At 41.6% G+C, this 18,149-nt stretch overlaps 1 protein-coding gene across 4 annotated transcripts in view; it reads left to right on the top strand.

The window, feature by feature from the left end:
* The window catches only part of gabrb3 (gamma-aminobutyric acid type A receptor subunit beta3), a 100,173-nt gene extending 86,481 nt beyond the window's left edge, over window positions 1–13,692 (top strand). For 2 of the 4 annotated variants that reach the window (XM_033621440.2, XM_033621441.2), the window contains 3 exons: window positions 4,363–4,607; window positions 7,403–7,483; window positions 9,861–13,692. In XM_033621440.2, the coding sequence (XP_033477331.2) occupies window positions 4,363–4,607; window positions 7,403–7,483; window positions 9,861–10,196 (662 nt within the window). In that variant the 3' untranslated portion in view covers window positions 10,197–13,692. The remainder of the gene's footprint in view (window positions 1–4,362; window positions 4,608–7,402; window positions 7,484–9,860) is intronic. The other 2 variants (XM_078168559.1, XM_078168560.1) reach the window with 1 other exon arrangement.
* Window positions 13,693–18,149: the final 4,457 nt, after the last annotated feature.

Consider the following 18,149-nt stretch of genomic DNA (forward strand, 5'->3'; position numbering starts at 1 on the left):
CCGAGCTGCATTGATCTTTGCCTTAATGGAAATTCTCATTCAGCATCAATGCACACAAAGTGTCTGTAAGAAAGAACATGTGATGACAGCATTAGTTAAATCCCAGCTGTGTGATCACCGTTTTGTAAAGATGAACGTGTGAGGGGCCTGGTTAGCAGCCGGATCAGGAGGCACCTCTGCAGGGTTAGACCTGTTCAGGGGACGGTTGGTCTGCTGTAACACCTCCACATTGAGAGGACTGCTGTCTGAGACACTGTGAGATCAATGCAGTTAGAGAGCATTTACACTTACTGTACTATCCAAATTCAATCACCGTCTATGTGATGATTCACCATAGGTTTCCACTGCCTCTGCCATTATGGTGGTTTGAGTATCCTGAGGAAAACTACATTTGCAGGGATACCTATCAGACATCAGTGGAAAATGACGTTTAAAGTAAGGCTTTAAGAGATCATACAGTGTAATTACTGAGAATCTCATTGCAGCTGCATGGTGTATAGAGTATATCAGGTAACTGATAGTTTGCTAAGCGGTGGTGCCAAATTTATCATGAAAATTTGTACTTGTTTTTGAAACAATGTCTCTTTGATACAAGAAATGAGTCGACAAAAACAGGCTCGGTATTGCTAGCTGATAATCATGGATTTTGCAGCTGAAATGAATGACAGTTGTCTGAGGCGGATATCAGCAGTAGCTAACAGGCTAATCAAGCTAATGTTAGCTCCATGAGTTTGCTGAAAACAGTTAAATCTCCGAACCCATCAGCTATCGGTCTGACGAAGATGAACAGACAGATTTTTTGGAGATCCGATGTTCTCCTCCGTGTGCGGGACATTTCAGCTAATCTCTATGAATGCAGATACATTTTTAAAAAAGCTTATATAAAGTTAAATCATCGTGAGTTGATAGTCAGTGTGTTCCAGGGTTGCCTTTCGGCCAATGTGTTCCGCCCCTCCACGCGAATTGTTTACGTGCCACCCAGATATGATTGGTCAATACTACTCGGACTACAAACAGAAACCAGAACGCTTTCATTACCAAATTCTTGTCCCATTACCGACAGATTCTACATACACATGCAGAATTTGTTTATAGAGATTAAAAGCGCTGTCCCCGGCTGTTCTTTGTGATGTTTCTAGTTGACATGTTTTCATTGTCGGAACCCATCGGCTGTATTCGGCGTCTGACTTTCGGCAGACGGTGATACAGCCTCTGGGGGCAGACCCCCGATTTTTTGGTATTCCGGTTTGATTTGGGCGGAGGAGGCGAATTTCCGTTTCCGACTTCCGTTTATATATAAGTAAATATGCTGAACCATTGCGATGGATTCAGAGTTTGCAGTGACGCCAATTATGTTCCGCCTCCGGCCTACAACCAGAAACCAGGGCTCTTCCGCTCTTCTTCTGGAGGCAAGATCTCCGGGGTCTGCTACTCTCGTCTATGTTCACCCTAGTCTCTATATACAGACTCTACATTCAGTGAATGTAGACTCTACATTCAGTGAATGTAGAGTCTGTATATAGAGACTAACATGTTTTAAATCAAGTATTGTGTAAAATGGGTCTTAATAATGTCTACTTACGGGATATTGTGCTTCAACACTGAGGCTACAGGTCCCAGGCAAAAAGTCACCAGTTAATGATTCAGTGTAGAAGAAGTAGGAATAATGAAGTAGCATTGTTCCTGTACTGCGGTTAGCACGCTAGTTAATCCTAATATTAAAGGGTGGGTCCATCTATGTTCTCTTCCAGGTTTTATTTAAACATTTTTCATATGTTTTCCTACAAAAAACAATGTGCCAAATTCATACATATCCCACGTATTTTGAAAGGCTGCAATCATGTGACCAATGCACTGATGGCAGTAAACAAGGCTTGTAAGGAGGCAGGTTGGGGTGGTGAATGAGTTACAAAAAAACAGACTTTCACCCGGGACTTTCCCCTGGAGTCACGTGTTTGGATCCGTGTAAACTTTGAGTCATTTTAAGGTACATCCTCACTATGTTTCTCTTCCTAAATCTAATCTCAGTAACTTTTACTGCCTAAACCTCCATAGCTTTACATTAATTACACAACTATACGTCAAGGACGTATTCATAGGGCACAAATTCATAGGATATCATGCAAATTGTTCTGTGAGCATACATTGATGAGGTACTCATCTGTGGTCTGTGTAATATTTTCACTGCTTTACACTGCCATCAGACAGCCCTCTCTGACGCGGAACTGAAGCCTTTATATCGCCCTCTTGAAAGCATCCAGACTCCTTTGACAAAAACAGTAATTTTACCTCACAGAACACAGGAGCTGCTGGTCTACCACTGCCTCGATCAGCTAGTTAGCTAGCTTCCGTGCCAGTTAGGTGGTTATTAGAATACAGGGTGTTTGGAAGACTGATTACACACAAGTCTTAAATAAGGCTTGGATCAGTCACAGAGAGGAACATTAGGCGAGTGAGGAGGTTTGTATGTAGCAACGTTGTCATGCAAAAACCTACGTTAGGTCACTTGGAAAAATGTTTTTAGAAAGGCTTGGGAAAATAATGTTTTGATGATAAAATATACATATTTTTGACAAAACTCAAATGTTGGGATCTGGGAGCTACAGAAAGACATAAAGAAAGAAACATGGAGCTGGCCTTTAATGGTGTGATAACAAAGTCCCTTTACTTTTTACTGATGTATAGTCAAAGAGTAAACTCTACAGAGCTGCACTGAACATATTTCAGGGATTTGTTGAGTAACGCTCTCCTCAGAGCTCTGAGAGACTTTAAATTCTTGCTCTTCCCTTTGTTCTGCAGAAATCAATGCCATAAACCCACAGCGCTCTTAACACCCCCACACATACAGTACAGCACTGTACAGTGCAACATTTTTGGTTTAATTATGTAAGCCTGAGTTGACAGAAATAGATGCAGCGTCCAGGTCGGTGAGCCATCCAGGAGACACAGAACAACACAGACACATTTACTGTTGATGGTGCAGATTATCCAGAGAATTACTACACTACTGGTTACTGTGTATCTGCTGAGTCTGTTCACCCGCTGTACGCTACATGAGCTGTACAGTGAAGCGCTTTCTGCTTTTCCAATCCAAGTTAATTCAAACTTGCCAAGAAGAGGCATGGAAGAACTTTTATCTGAACAATTTTCAAGGTTATTAACTGTTATAATCAGGACTGATGGAAATGTTTGTACTTGCACCTGAGGAAAATGACTCATGGTGAGACCTTGAAAGAAAAGTACAGTGCTCTCTCTGATGAGTTGATAGCACTCTGATGAGTGTATCCTCATCTTAGCCTCTGTGATGCTACACAAATGGATTTTTAATTAGAGTCTTGATTTAAGAAACTCTTAATAAAGGAGAATAAACCAGGCACTGTAGAATCTTTAACTAGGTTATTATTTGATTTATTAGCTATGACGTAAACACACATCAGTAACAAAGCTAAGAGCGCAATTGAAAAGGTTTAAAAAGGGTCACTGCACAGATGAAGCAACAGCTGTTTTACAGACATTAGTAACACAGCTGTAGATTAAATGGCAGAACAAAAGAATTTCTGCCTAAAAAAATAATTCTACACGAAATATTGATCTACATAAATATTCGGCCACTTTAATCAGCAAAAGACATCTGTATTTATTATGACCACGCAGTTTGTGTTCAAGGTTAGTTGTTTTTCATGCCTCAGCACCAATGATAGCCTAGGCAGGAAACAGGAGGATTTTGGTGGTCGTGAGACAAAGATTAAGGTCACTGTGACCTCATCTGTCTCACCTTCATGACAGCGATATCTCAAAATTATCTTGAGGGATTTTTTTCAACTTGGCACAAACATCCACTTGGACTCAGCTATCAGCTGATTAGATTTTGGTTGTCAAAGGTCAACGTTACTGTGACCTTGCGTCTATCTCAATCTCATAATCACAATATCTCAGGAACACCGTGAGGGAATTTCTTCAAATTTGGCAGAAACATCAACTTTGACTCAGCTTTGAATTGATTAAAATTTTGTGGTCAAAGGTCACTGTTAACTTTTAGCCATAACTCAAGAATTCATGTGCTAATTATAAAAAAATTACTCAAATGCCTAATAGGACATAATTATGAAGTGATGACATTTTATATCCAAAAGGTCAAAAGCCAACTTCACTGTGACATCACAAAGTGTGCAAAAACACTTTTCTGGCTGTTATGCCACATCTCAGGAACAGAGGGGGAGACATTTGGTCAGATATGTAATTGGTGACGCTAATCTTGGACGGATGAAAACTATAAATGCAACTTGACTGGTTGCTGCAAGGCAGTAATTTCAGTTCTAATTTTCAACACGTTGACTCAAAGTCTCTTGTTTTTTCCTCCAGGGATCACCACTGTCCTGACCATGACAACCATCAACACCCATTTAAGAGAGACTCTGCCCAAGATCCCCTATGTGAAAGCTATAGACATGTACCTGATGGGCTGCTTCGTGTTTGTCTTCCTTGCACTGCTGGAATACGCCTTCGTCAACTACATCTTCTTTGGACGAGGTCCTCAGATGCAGAAGAAACTGGCTGAGAAGGCGCAGAAGGCAAATAATGACCGGGATAAATTTGATGGACCCAAGGTGAGAATCAGGTTATACCCTATCATTTCGCAAAGATAAGATGGGCGGTTCAGAACAACAGGCCACAGTGTTTTTAGAGCTGTGAGTAACATTTTTAACTAACCTATTTATTGTAAGGCTCTTTGTTATGCTTATGATTTTAAAAATGTCCAAATTTGGCACCCCCAATGATTATAAGTCACTGTTAGGGATGGGAATTGAGAACTGGTTACAGGTGGTTCAAAATTATCTGATCCACCAGAACTGTATGCTCCAAGCTTATTGATTCTTTAGTGATGACAGTTGCGCATTGCAAGACAGTGATGTCAAACTAATGTGTCTACGCTGCTAGAAACTTGCAACAGGAGGAGCTATCCAAAGCAGGGATCAGATTTATCGGTTTACAAACTATCGTTATCAGTGAAACTTGGCTCAGAGAGTGGCCAATGGCTGTGCAGCCTGCACCAGCCATATGAGGACGTACATCGCCAACTGGAGCTGCAGAGGGGAAGGTTGTGTTAAATGAGCAGTGAGTACAGCTCCAGAAAAAGCAGGTCTCTCTTACTGTTACTGTGTCTAAGTATACTGTACTACTTTTATGTGAATTTTTTGGTTGGACCAGAACAACAGGTCCAGAGCATCAGTGCTAGAGTAAAAGTCAGTGAGTCTGTGACTGAGTAAATACTGCCAATTCCTGCTTCAACTTAAAAGCCCTTATCTAAAATTAAAAGCCCTCTAGCATTTTATACACGGTCCAGTCATATAGTATAGTATAGTATTTTGAGTATTTTGAAAACACAAAATTACTAAATTTAGCCCTGTCATATACTCATAATAAAATTCTCAAGGTTACTTATATACATGTTTTACATTAAAAAACAACAACAAAATACTGCCTTTCTTCGTTCATTGTTTTTTGGGGGCGGGTGATATCAGTTGATTAATTGCCTATCTCTTTTTTCCTGTTCTGAACTATCGGAATTATATCACCCTTTAAAAATGGACTGTCAGCTGGCATTATGTCCAAAGCATGGCTTTATTTCACAAAGAAAGACGACATCAGTGCTGCTTGTCACGTCTTTAAAATGATAATTACAAGTCAGGGTGGAAACACTGGCAATATGCTGAAACATATGTGCTTATATGTTAGGAATGCCATGTATTTGACGCTCTAAACACGAGTGAAACTGCTTCCCAACTAAGCACCTTCAGTATGGGTAAACATTAGCGCCACACAGTTAGGCTTAGCAGATTTTTTTTTTTTTTTAAAAGATATTTTTTGGCCATTTTGCCTTTAACGGACAGGACAGGTAAGCATGAAAGGGGGAGAGAGAGGGGGGATGACATGCAGCAAAGGGCCACAACCCGGGCCGCTGCGGCAACAGCCTTGTACATGGGGCGCCTGCTCTACCACTAAGCCACCGACGCCCCAGCAGATTTTTTCTTTGATGAAAAAAACCTAAATGAAAAAAGAATGCTGTATAAATACTTTAGTCAAAGAAAACTAGTATTATATTTGGTGGTATGGCTCTGTTCTGGGGCCTCTCTGCCTTTTCCTCAGGCCTACGCAGAAAGTCTCTTCCACGCACCAACGTGGAAAGCCTGAGGCAAAGAGAGCACACCTCCCTGCCCTTCCATGCGCCTACATGGAAAGCCTAAGGCAGGGAGAGCAGCAGCAAAGACCCCTGGGAACAGAACAGAGCAGCATCGATGACAAACAGAAATGTCAATAGCCATGTTTCCATCAGCCTGTTTAGATGCGCATCTAGAAGTATCACATTGGAAAATTATGATGGAAACGCCAAAATTCGAATTAAAATCCCCTGATTCGCACAAACTAAAATACGCTTGCTTTAGCTGGGTTTTGGTTGATTCGAAAAAATGTTGATTCGCAAAACGGGGGATGGAAACAGTTATGTTTGAATTAAGTCTGACGTAGCGCACCTCTCTCCATGGTGATATCCACACTCCGGGTCGGGAAGGCAGTAATGCATTTACAAGCTGGTTGCCAACCGCCAGAAAACGTAGAAGAAGAAGAATGCGAGACTTGTTTTGTTTCCGGTTCTGTGGAAAACTCGCGTGAATTCGTAGTTTTCACCAAAGTCCGTATATTTAATGGAAACACACAGGATTCGTATTTCTTTTAATACGCATTTCCCAATGATTCGAATCACTTTTGGATGGAAACATAGCTACTGATAAGTCAGACACAACATAAAAAGGAGGAGCTGGGTGGAGTCAGGTTGCAAAGTGGCTTGCAGAAGTAGCAGATTTGCCAATTGGTTGCATAGAAAGGAATCATACGATCTATCAGAATACTCTCTTCCATCAATCAGCTGGATGGATAAGGACTGGACCAATAAGCAGAATGAATAACAGCTTTGGTGTCAATGAAATGGTTCCAATTCCCATTCCTAATTGTAGGACTTTGTGTTATGCATGTTATTTCAAACTTCAGCACCTAAAGTGGTCCAAAGTCTAAGTAGATTAAATGTCAACATGTCAAAGTTTACAACTCCAAGCAGGAGAAACGAAGATGAGTAGCAGGTACATATGTGGATAAGACTGCTAACATGTACTGTACATGAGGCTGTTTATCAGGTGGAGCAATTCTCCATTTCCATGGTACACTTGTATGTAATGAATTGTCAACACTGGACTTGTCTGGTCCATACAGTCGAACTTCCTGTCCTGTCCTGTCTCCGTCCTCTCTGAGGCGTCTGTGCCCACTGTGACTCTCAGTTTCTGTGACACCTCAGCTAACTCCTGACCAAAGCTCAGACAAAGGGGTTTCTGTTTGTCTTTCTCCCGGCTAGTCCGTACTGGAAGGAGGCAATTGCAAGTCTTCGTCTGTTAAACAGTCCAATCAGGTACAAGGGCGTCGTCACTCACGGCGGGTGAGTGTCTGTCACTGCCTGTTGTGTCACATCTGTGAAACCTCCACTGAAACTTTGCTGCTGCAGGGCAAAGTTTGACATTTTAAGCAGGGAACATTGTTAATCACATGCCAACCTGCCATCTCTGTCATTATCACCATCACATATCAAAATGTTCCTGTTTATATTTCCTTTTTCTCTGTGGTGTTTGACTGTGTTTTACTGTCTTTGTACCTTTGCCCTGATATCCTGCACAGGAAATGCCAACAAACTACTCGGCATACAAAAAGGACTACATACAGTAGGGGGTCTGATCAAGGGAATCCATGACACAAACACTAACAAACCACAGCATACAGATACACACATATAAAAAATATAGCATAATGATAATTATTACTTTAAGGTCTATATATCAAGATTAAAATAACTGACTACTTTAAAGGATGCAAGGCATGTCCCAGACGCCAGTAGTGCTAGATCAAGATCTATGCTACCATGTGAACTCCAACTGTCTTGTCCATTAGTGCCTGATAAACACAGTCGAGGATTTATATTTCAATCAGGAGAGACAGGAGAGTGAAGAAAAGATAATATTCAATACAGAATATGAGCGTACAGATTAACAGATGATTTGTGCCGATTACGTCTTTGGCGCTTGGACACCTGATGGAGATATTTAGTGATCGAGAGACATTTGAATGGCAGCAGGGTAAATCCCCCCATGGAGTCCAGACACTGGTGGAGGTGGTGGCTGATGACTGCTGAGGCTGATGACTGCTGAGGCATATGAGGCTGATGAATCCATAAAGTGAGAAAAAACTACAGCAGAGAAAGAACCACATTTAAAATGAGGAGCAGTAAGATGATATGCTGACAGAGAAGGTGCATCGCTGTTCTATTGGTTGATTGTGAATCAGTGCTGACTCAATTGACCTACCCAGATAATGTCACCTAGAAATAGTGAGTGAACATATGAAGGAGTGAACAGCAGGGTGAGAAAGAAACTTACAGCCTGAGCATAAAAAGTTTTTTCTTCCTGACTTACAACACCAACATTTACAATTACTTTTCACCATTCATATTATGAACACTTCCTTTGCGTGGTGATATGGTTGGAAGGTGTAGTTCAGGAGAAAGTACATGGTTCCTACATTTTTTTGGCTCTTTGAGCCCCGCAAGTCACACGGCATCTAGTTCCACTTTAGTGGAGAGAAGGCAGACATCTCTACATCTCTACAGGGAAGAAACGTATATCTTTTTCCAACCTCTCCAGGTAACGAGTATCATTAATACACGACGTGCCCCAGACACAACATTTAGCTCCAAATCCACAAAACCAGCCTGCAAATGAAGGAAATCTGAAATGATGGCATTAGAGTCAATGGAGCACAGCTGTGTTGTTGTTGGATGCTGGTCTGAGCCGGCCTGATGCTGTTATGATTGGCTTGTCTGCGTCTGGGGGCAGGACTTAGTGAAGGGTCAGCTACTTTGACGTAACCACTACGGTTTTAAAGTAATGCATTGATTTTATTAGTGGATGTATTTTGCCTGTGGTAACGTTATAAGCATTGTAAGTTAGTATGGCATATGTATACAGTTTAAGTAGACTATCCATTCATGCTTGTTGACGCCAGGAAGTGAAGATGAGTTCAGTTGTAATGTTAGTATATCCAGCATCCAGAGCCCTGAAGCCCCGCCCCACTGCTGCACAGAGTGCTGTTAGCTTGTTTATTCACATCATTCAAAGTTTATTATTATCAAATGTGTCATGTGTCCAAATCACACCAAATTCAACACTGCACATCTGTGGTTACCCAGCAATACACCCGCCACGTGTAAAGTAGATCAGATGAAAGGTTCTCCTGATATGCAAAGGACACACATGTAGACAGTCCTGTGTTATAGTTACATGAAACACTGTATATATGTGATGATGTCCAGGCCCTACAGTTCATCAGCTGTCCAGTGTCTGTTACTAGTTCACACTAAAGTTGACAGACTGAGAAAATAAATATTCACCTTGTCACTTCCTCTCATGTCTTGTAACCACATTGTTATATGACTGTGTTCATATTGTGCTTCTATTTTCGCCACACAGTTGGTGTGAATGATTTATGAGTGTTTCTGTGTGTGTTTTTGTGTGGGGAGCAGGAGCTGTCATGACATTAGTATTAGAGCCATCCAGTCCAACCTTGAGCTGATTTGTGAGAAGTGATTTAACTTTGGGACTGGAAACCTGGTTCTGAAGGCCGCTCTCTGTTTCCCAGGCTGTAATCTGTCAGCCTGCTGGAAGACGGCGGCCCCGGGGCCTGACGCACGCTGCACAAGTGTCATCAGTCACCAACGCCGCAGCTCACAGCCCATTTTTAACACCGCTCCTGTCTGTTGTGCCTAGGTCGACTCCCAGGGGAACATTTTGCTGACAACCTTGGAGATCCACAACGAGGTGGGAGGGAATGAGATCACAACCACTGTAAGCGAGACCCACAACTCCTCCTCCATGGTGTACGACAACTCGGGGGTCCAGTACAGGAAGCCAAGCGGGCCGCGCTCCAGCCTGGACAGGAACGCGCATCTAAAGAAAACTCGGCTGCGGAGACGATCCTCGCAGCTCAAAATCAAAATCCCGGACCTCACCGATGTGAACGCCATCGACAGATGGTCACGGATAATATTCCCCTTCAGCTTCTCCCTCTTCAACATCATCTACTGGCTTTACTACGTCAACTAACGCACTGATGTTTTTTAAACCCATTTCTGTCTCTGTGTCATTTCTGACTTCTTTATGTGAAGAACCTTATACGGTGAAAACCTAATGAACTTTTTTTTATCATAGCGTGAGCAGACTTTGAACTGTGACTCAGACGCAAGGAGTCATCTGCAGGACATGTATTTTACAAAGATGTTCAGAACACTGAGACTTATGAAGAGCTGGGACATTATATCTCACGGGTCGAGCCACAGACTCTTTGTGGTGTTGTGTATCAAAGAGCATTTACACTGCTTTAGGTCGACTGTACCCATAATGTCAGTATAAAATGTGGTCGTTGTGATGCAACTTAATGCTAACGACGAGACAGCTGACGAAGATTCATACTGTTATTACAGTTGTCTGTCGATCTGCACATGGACGAATATGATCATATAAACAGACTCCAGACAGGTCAGAGTTTGAAATCATTTGCAGAGAAGCCAGATTTAAAGGAACTGTTCAATCTTTTGAGAAATACACCTTTTCCCTTTCTTGCCGAGAGTCAGAGCTGTTTCACACCAAGCATGGATTTTCATCTGAAACATTAGCACAGAAATTTGAGAGTTTGTGGGGTCTCATGAATGGTTGCACACCCCTGTAGAACACTTGTGCAGGGGCCTCGATTTCCACCATAGATAAATAATAATACCTAGATACTGGACCCCAAGATGGCGCCTGTTTAGTCCAGTGAAACTTTTAGCTCCTGGGTTTACTTCTGAGGTACCAGACCACTAAATATGTGCAGCGACGTTTCTCACTGGCTCCCCCACAGGTTCCCTCTTGGCTCATAGACCTTACATGATGACATCACAGATTTTTCAAAATTTACAACTATAAAACCTCCGTGGCTCAAATATTCATAACTAATAGTCATAATTGACCTCGTTTGCAGTTCAAGGTGTCCTGTCAACAGTTTCTTTTATAATCGTGGTCTATGAGAAAAATGCTATTAGGGCCACAGGGATTTTTTTCGTTGCAATACCAGAAGTGGCCACTGGTAGAAATTGGAAGCAAGGCTGAGTGGTGTTCCTGGGGCCCTGATTTCTGCCTGTGGAAATATACATTTGGTCGATTAAATCTTTTATTCCAACTGATGTCATACCTCCAGGTCGTAGCTAGCTTGTTGCCAAAATAGGGGAACGTCTTATCAGTTTGGCCTCTCAACACCTAACATTGTACAACAAACACCGCGACTACCTCAACAACTAAATAAAGGACGATACATAGCTTTCGATCACTCAGCAGCTTGCTAACGCTATATGCATGTCACAGAACAGCTAGCATTAGCATCATCAGATGGATTGTGTGCTTGAAGTTAGCCCCTTAGATATTCTCTCTCACGTGGATGTCCTTGCTGCAGCGGCTGTGGATTCGATCGGTTCTGCATGTTGCCCCCTGTCTCTCCCTCTTTCACAGTCAATTTGTTGTTATCTTATGAAGACAAAAAAAGTCAAGGCAACATGGATAATTCACACTGGCCCACCCAGTGTGAAATATTCATCATGCGAATTTTCTATATTCCTGCACCACATTTTTGCATCACACTGGTGAGAAACAGCTTTTAGATGAGAAGATTTCGCACCACTGTCACGCACATATGCTAAACATGAAGCTACAGCCAGCAGCCACTTAGCTTAGCTTAGCATAAAGACCAGAAGCAGGGGGAAACAGCTCAACATACTTCCTAAAACGTTGAACAAGTCCTTCATTCATGCCAGCGACTGTTCACCGGTTGTGTTGAGGTGGACTCTGGGACTGCTGTGACCTCGCTCCGTTGAATAACGGAGTTAAACACTGTGTAAGAACGTCAAAAAGTAGCTTTGATTTCAGAGCCCAGGTTTATGAGCAAGAGAGGCTGAAGGAAATCATACCAGCATTTTATAAAGCTGTCATTCTGTCATTCACTGCCATTACTGAAAGGAATATTTGACAGTTTTGGAAAATATGCTTATTTGCTTTTTTGCTAAGATTTAGATGAGATGATCCGTGCCTCTCAGTCAGTTAGCTTAGCTGAGCATAGAGACTGTAAATAGGGGAATGTGCTTATTTAATCCATCATAAATGTCCTGTAACTGTTTTTTGGCCGAGCACTGTGATTTCCACAACTTGTCCCTTTTAACGTTTCTGCATAAACAAACAAGAATTTACATGCTAATTAGCAGGGCTGCCCCCTAAAAGTTGTTAGTGGACCAGAAAGGTTATTAGTTGGCAAGATTTCATTGATTGTTTGCAGTAGCAAAAAAAAAACAAAAAAAAACTGTGAAACGTGAATTTAATTTGAAAGGACAGACACAGGAAGTGTCCACGCTCAGCAGTCAGACAGGAGTCAGGTTAATTTCCAGGGCTGGTACCTGCGGTTATTCCACAGGCTAGTTAATAACATGTCGGGCAGGAAATCCAAAGTGTGGGATCATTTTGAGAAGGTGAAGGACGAACCCAAGGTGATATGTAAACTCATCTTCATTGGTCGACTACAAACATGACGTATCATCTGAAACATGGAAGTAGCTACATGCCCATTAGCCCACAGCGTCATTAACAGGCGGCTCGCTCAGTGTGTGACGTGCACTTGTAGATAAAATATAGGCCTATATTAATGAAGGTTCATTAGTACGGTTTTGTATTTCTCTGTAATGTAGCACAGTGTTAACAATGTTACTGATACTATTCTTTCTCACACCTTCAACTCAAACCACCAAAATATATATCATTTAAAAATTAAATCAATATCGTAAACATGCAGGAGACTAGTCGACTAATGGCCCTAAATGACGACTGTTGGTCGACCAGGAAGATTCTTGGTCTGGGGCGGCCCTGCTAACAGTTTCCCTCTGTGTCCAGTCTTTAAGATAAGATAAGCTAAGCTAACAAGCTGCTGGTTGTAGCTTCCTGTAGGGTACAGACACAAGAGTGGTGTCAATTTCTTCATCATACTCTTGGCAAGAAAGTGATTGAGAGTATTTCCCAAAATATGAAACTACTTCTGAACATTTGCAATTATTTCTTTACCTTCTGCCATTGCTTTTAAGTAATCAGGAAGAAGTGGATGGTTTATGTGTGACATGACAGTTGAAAAAAAGGTTCCCAGGCTTTTACAGTAAGCACGAACAATATCTGATCAGTTTACAATATTTAATTTCCTGTTATTGTGCTTTGAGGATCACTGTCACAATATTTTACTTATTTGTGAAACCCATATTTAATACAGCTTAATTCACATGGCGACTCTTTTTTTTTCTTTCAGACTGCAGGTTGTATTGGAGACTGAGTGCAGAGATCTCATGTCAGATTTCTTGATCCTCCATGAAGTTTAATGTACATACTGTTACTGCACATTTTCTTCAGTTCACGTTAATTACATGCCTTTGTTGTCAGCAGTGTTTTGCTCAGTGATTTCTGGCCTCGCTGTTTTTGTTTGTTAGTCTTTGCACAACATTTCCTATTTGTGTTGTAAATATAAAACACAATATCACTGCTTGTGATTATTTCCATTCTTTCCTAAAGAAGTAAGTGGATCATGTGCAATACTATAAGTAAAGGAGGTACTGGGGGGGTATGTAGTATCTCCACAGCAACAACTGTTGGCGTACACAGCTCACAACGCACCATCTGCACTGCCTGGTTGAGCGACTCGCAGCGCGTAGGAGTGACACCACCTGTCAGAAGTCCACTCAGCTCAACGACTCGCGTGTGCAGCCGCCTGAAGGAGCTCAACATCCTGTTACAAATCAAACAGAAACACACAACTAATGCACAGAGCTTGATGTTTTTTACTGCCTTGAATTTGCTACATGTTTCTTTTAAAATGGTCTTTTAGAGGGTTCGGTAATTGCCAACAAAGTCTGGCTTTGCTCAGCAGATGTACATGTCTGCTGGGTGTCACATAAGGGGATGTAATGGGTCAACATTTATTACTCATAAATATATTAATAAAATTATTCAAGGATTTATTTTAAACGTTTTAATATCACATCAAAGCACCAATAACACATCTATTTAAATGGAAAATAATGCAAGATAATGCGATAATTAATGACAACAAATAGGTTTCCAGTGTTGATTTTTTTTAAATCAAATTACATTTTTTGAGTTTGACTCTTTTTTAAGGTAAAGGTTTGCATAACACACTGATAGAATCAAATAAAAATTCATTCATAACTTTTTGTATAGGCTCAGTTGAGTATTGCAATGTGTGGTGATCACACAATCCCATGGCACACCTGGATCGGCACCATAGCACACGATTTGAGAACCACTGCTATACACAGTATAGTATAGCTGTAATTGTATATAATGATATGAACAAACACACATGAATAAATCCTTTATTAATATTCATGTACTGTTTAAACAAATCATTTCAAAGTAGAGTTTTTTCATGATAAACTTAAAGAAATGTTGAGCTTGATGGCTTCATTCCGGACCTTGTTAATATTTTTATATTATATATTATTCTAATTTAAAAAAAAAAATCTTCACTTGAGGTCCACTTACTAGATGTCTTACAGAGCTTTGGCCTGTATTTCATGGTCTCCATCACTGAGTGGTGTTTGCTCAGTTCTCATGGAGAGGGAAGGATATTGATATCAAGGCTGTCAAGCAATTAAAACATTAATCTAATTACATGCTCTGTGATTAATTAATCAATTTTTGCTGTGAAAGTATTACAGCTGCTGAATTATGGACACAATTGTCCCCCTGTCCTCTGCCACTGAAACTGGTCTGCAGTCACAGGTAGACGTACTCAGTTTGTGTCTGAATGCGAGGCTGGCTGCTAGTGCTAGCATTGGAGGTTGTGCTAGCTTCAACCTCAGGGTTCGCTGCTAAATGCTTTCTGCTGAGGCGATATTTCAAGCTTTAAGTTCTGGGATGGTACAAAAATTTCAAAAATATCAACAGTTCCATCTGGGCATTTTTTTATATGAATATATTCTATTCACAGGGCCAAGCAGCGTCTTCTCGTCTGCCTCTATCGTATGACCTGTGCCAATGTGTCCTCAATGACGCATTGGGTCAAAGGGCACCACAGAACACGCTGGATCAGATTGATCACAATTGCCTCTTTTTTTCTCAATTTTTTTTATGCATGATAAAGTCGTAAGGTCATAAAGTCTTAAAGCTGTGTCCTTGCTGCAGCGGCTGCAGGTTCAATTTCAACCCACGGCCCTTTGCTGCATATCACTCCCCCTTTCTCTCACCCTTTCATGCTATATCTGTCCTATCAAATAAAGACAAAAAAGCCCCTCAAAAATATCTTTAAAAAATGATGGCAAATCATCAAACAGTTATCAAGATATTTCAGTCTGGACTAAAGTGGTGGACCAACAAGCCAACAGACCAACAAACACTGCAAGCATGGTGCATGTAAGCAATCCTTCACAACCCAAAAATCATTCCCAGAGTTGGTCCCCACCTTTCTTCCATCCTGTATATTTACTGTTACAGCATAATAAAGTCAAAGCATAAATTATATCTTCCGCAGCAGTGGATATCATGAGCCAGCCAGAAGAGGCAATTTTCTTGTGGGACTTCGTCAGCAGAAACCGGACTGGAACAGCCATAACAGAGATATGATCCCTGTTTTATTGTGTGTGTACCGACACCAGTGAGGTCACGGCACAGCAGCTCTTAAATGAGCAACGCTGGAATAATTTTCATAAACCGCGAGTACTTCTGCTGCGTTATATTCCAACAATCGTCCGTCATTCTAATCTCATTTCTGCCGCTACGCCTGTTTGTTCCTCACCCCCGCCCCCCTCTCTTGTTAATGTTGGGTTTGTTGTAGTGTGGGATGAATGGCTCGGAGAATTAGTCTGCGTGATATGCTGGAGCTGCAATAATTCAAATTACAGCTGATTTATAGTGGCACACTTCAGATAAATGAAAAGCAGGTGTGTGTTTCTCTTTGTGCTTTACATTATGATGATGTGACACACCAGCAGCACATTTTCTTTCACTCCCTCTCTCCCACTCTTACATTACCATGAAATCTGAATTCTGCAACCTCCGGTCTTCTGCACTCTGATTAAATGCCTTTGTTCTGGTGACGGATGAGATTAATCAGCCTGCTGGAACAGTTCCTGGATGTAATGACTAATAACAGTTGAATGAAAGAGGGATATTGTACACGTAGCAGCCTCCTGTTTTTCTTAATACTACAATATACAATCATATTTGAGATAATAGTGCACCTCTGACTTTGTGTTAACAGTTTGGGGAAGGCCATTTCCTGTTTCCACATAAAGTGCATGCAGCTGGCTCCTGTAACGTAAACTGAGTCAGGCTTTATCACCCAACATCAGTGGCTGTTGGGCCAGTGTCACTGATTGTTAAATGCTCTCTCGGCTGGATGGGACCAAATCTCTGCAGCCATGTGGAAAGCCTGAGATCAGTAGCCCAATAGCATGTACATGTTGGCATTGTAGTTTTTGCAGACATTTCGTATCATACAAACCGTTGCATGAGGATACGTTGAATCAGAACTATGTGACTTTGGATATGGTCATGACGCTTCCTGTTTTATTTTGTAGATTCTCTCCTCATGTGTCGTGTCTGGTTTTACGTTCTGTCTTTGTGTGTTTTCCCACCTGTTTTCTATCACACCTGTCTTCCTTCAGTCTCGTTAGTCCTTCCCTGTTCCCACAGTCTTACCGTCACACTTGTTGTGTATTAGTCTTGTTTGCTCCTCCCTAGAGTTCCCCTCCACACCCTTGTTGTATGTCAATCCACATTTCCCGCCTTTTTCTTGTGTCCACCTGTTCCAGCTGTGTCTCGTTCTTGTTATTAGCTTTCTGTGTATATATACCTGTATGTTTCCCTTTGTTCCTCATCAGTTTGTCTGTGTTCTATCCTGTGTTCATGGTGTGTGTGTGATTGTAGACAGCATGTCAGCATCGCGGAATCACGAGAGGTGTGGTGACCTCTAGCATGACATAAAACATATACGCATCGGCAGCAATTTATAAACAATAACTAAGGTATTAACATGGCGATCACAATCATTAACTGTCACTGTTATACAGCAGCTGAGCTTGTTCCCTGAGCTCCTGTACCTGGTTGTTCTCCCAATTTGTGGACATTTTCGGCTGCTGTTTTTCCTCTTTGAGTTAGCTGCTAACTGCTATCAGCTACTCTCCTGTGGTGGGTTGCATACATTACACATCGTCAAAACGTTACACCCGTCCTGCCCATGGTCCCGTCCTGCCAGCTGTCCCTTTATTCAGACACTGTTTCAGCACTGTTACGACCTCCCCTGTGACAACTCTGTCCCCCCATCCCATGATCGTATCTTACGTACAGCATGGCAAGGCTGCATAATGGCGCGATATTCCCGCCTTGAACAGGCAGTGTAAAAGGGGCTGATGTGTGAGATCTGTGCCGTATAAATCAAAAGTGGCACATAAATATTCTATGAACAAGATCTTGAGTGTCCAAAAGTGTATGGACTTTAAAACATCACACCTGTATGTGATTGTGGAGCATCTCATTTACAAACCACATGCATTATAATGTGTGTAATTTGGCTGCTACCTTGGCCAGGTCTTTCTTGAGAAAGAGATGTTCAATGTCAATGGGACTTCCTGGGTAAATAAGGGTTAAATAGATAAGTAAATAAAATTTATTAGCCATCGCATTGTGGCTATGACAACCTCTACTCTCCTGGTTCAGCCCAGTCACAAAAAGGAAATGTTGGCATTTTATACATTCCATATTTATCATATCAACCTATCCAGTGACGTAGTATATGAGTGGACTTTGTCATAGAAGGGTGAAAGGGAACGATGGATGGCGTGACACCTATAGCGAGACATCTAGGCTTTTCCACCTGCTTTTTAGCCCCCAAACATGGGGGCGACTATTCACTGTGTTTCCAGCTGGGATAGTGCCACAAAAGGCAACATTGCTGTTTCCTGCCAAGATTGTGCCACCGAA

This window comes from Epinephelus lanceolatus, chromosome 6 (genome assembly GCF_041903045.1).
Source record: "Epinephelus lanceolatus isolate andai-2023 chromosome 6, ASM4190304v1, whole genome shotgun sequence".
NCBI lineage: Eukaryota > Metazoa > Chordata > Actinopteri > Perciformes > Serranidae > Epinephelus > Epinephelus lanceolatus.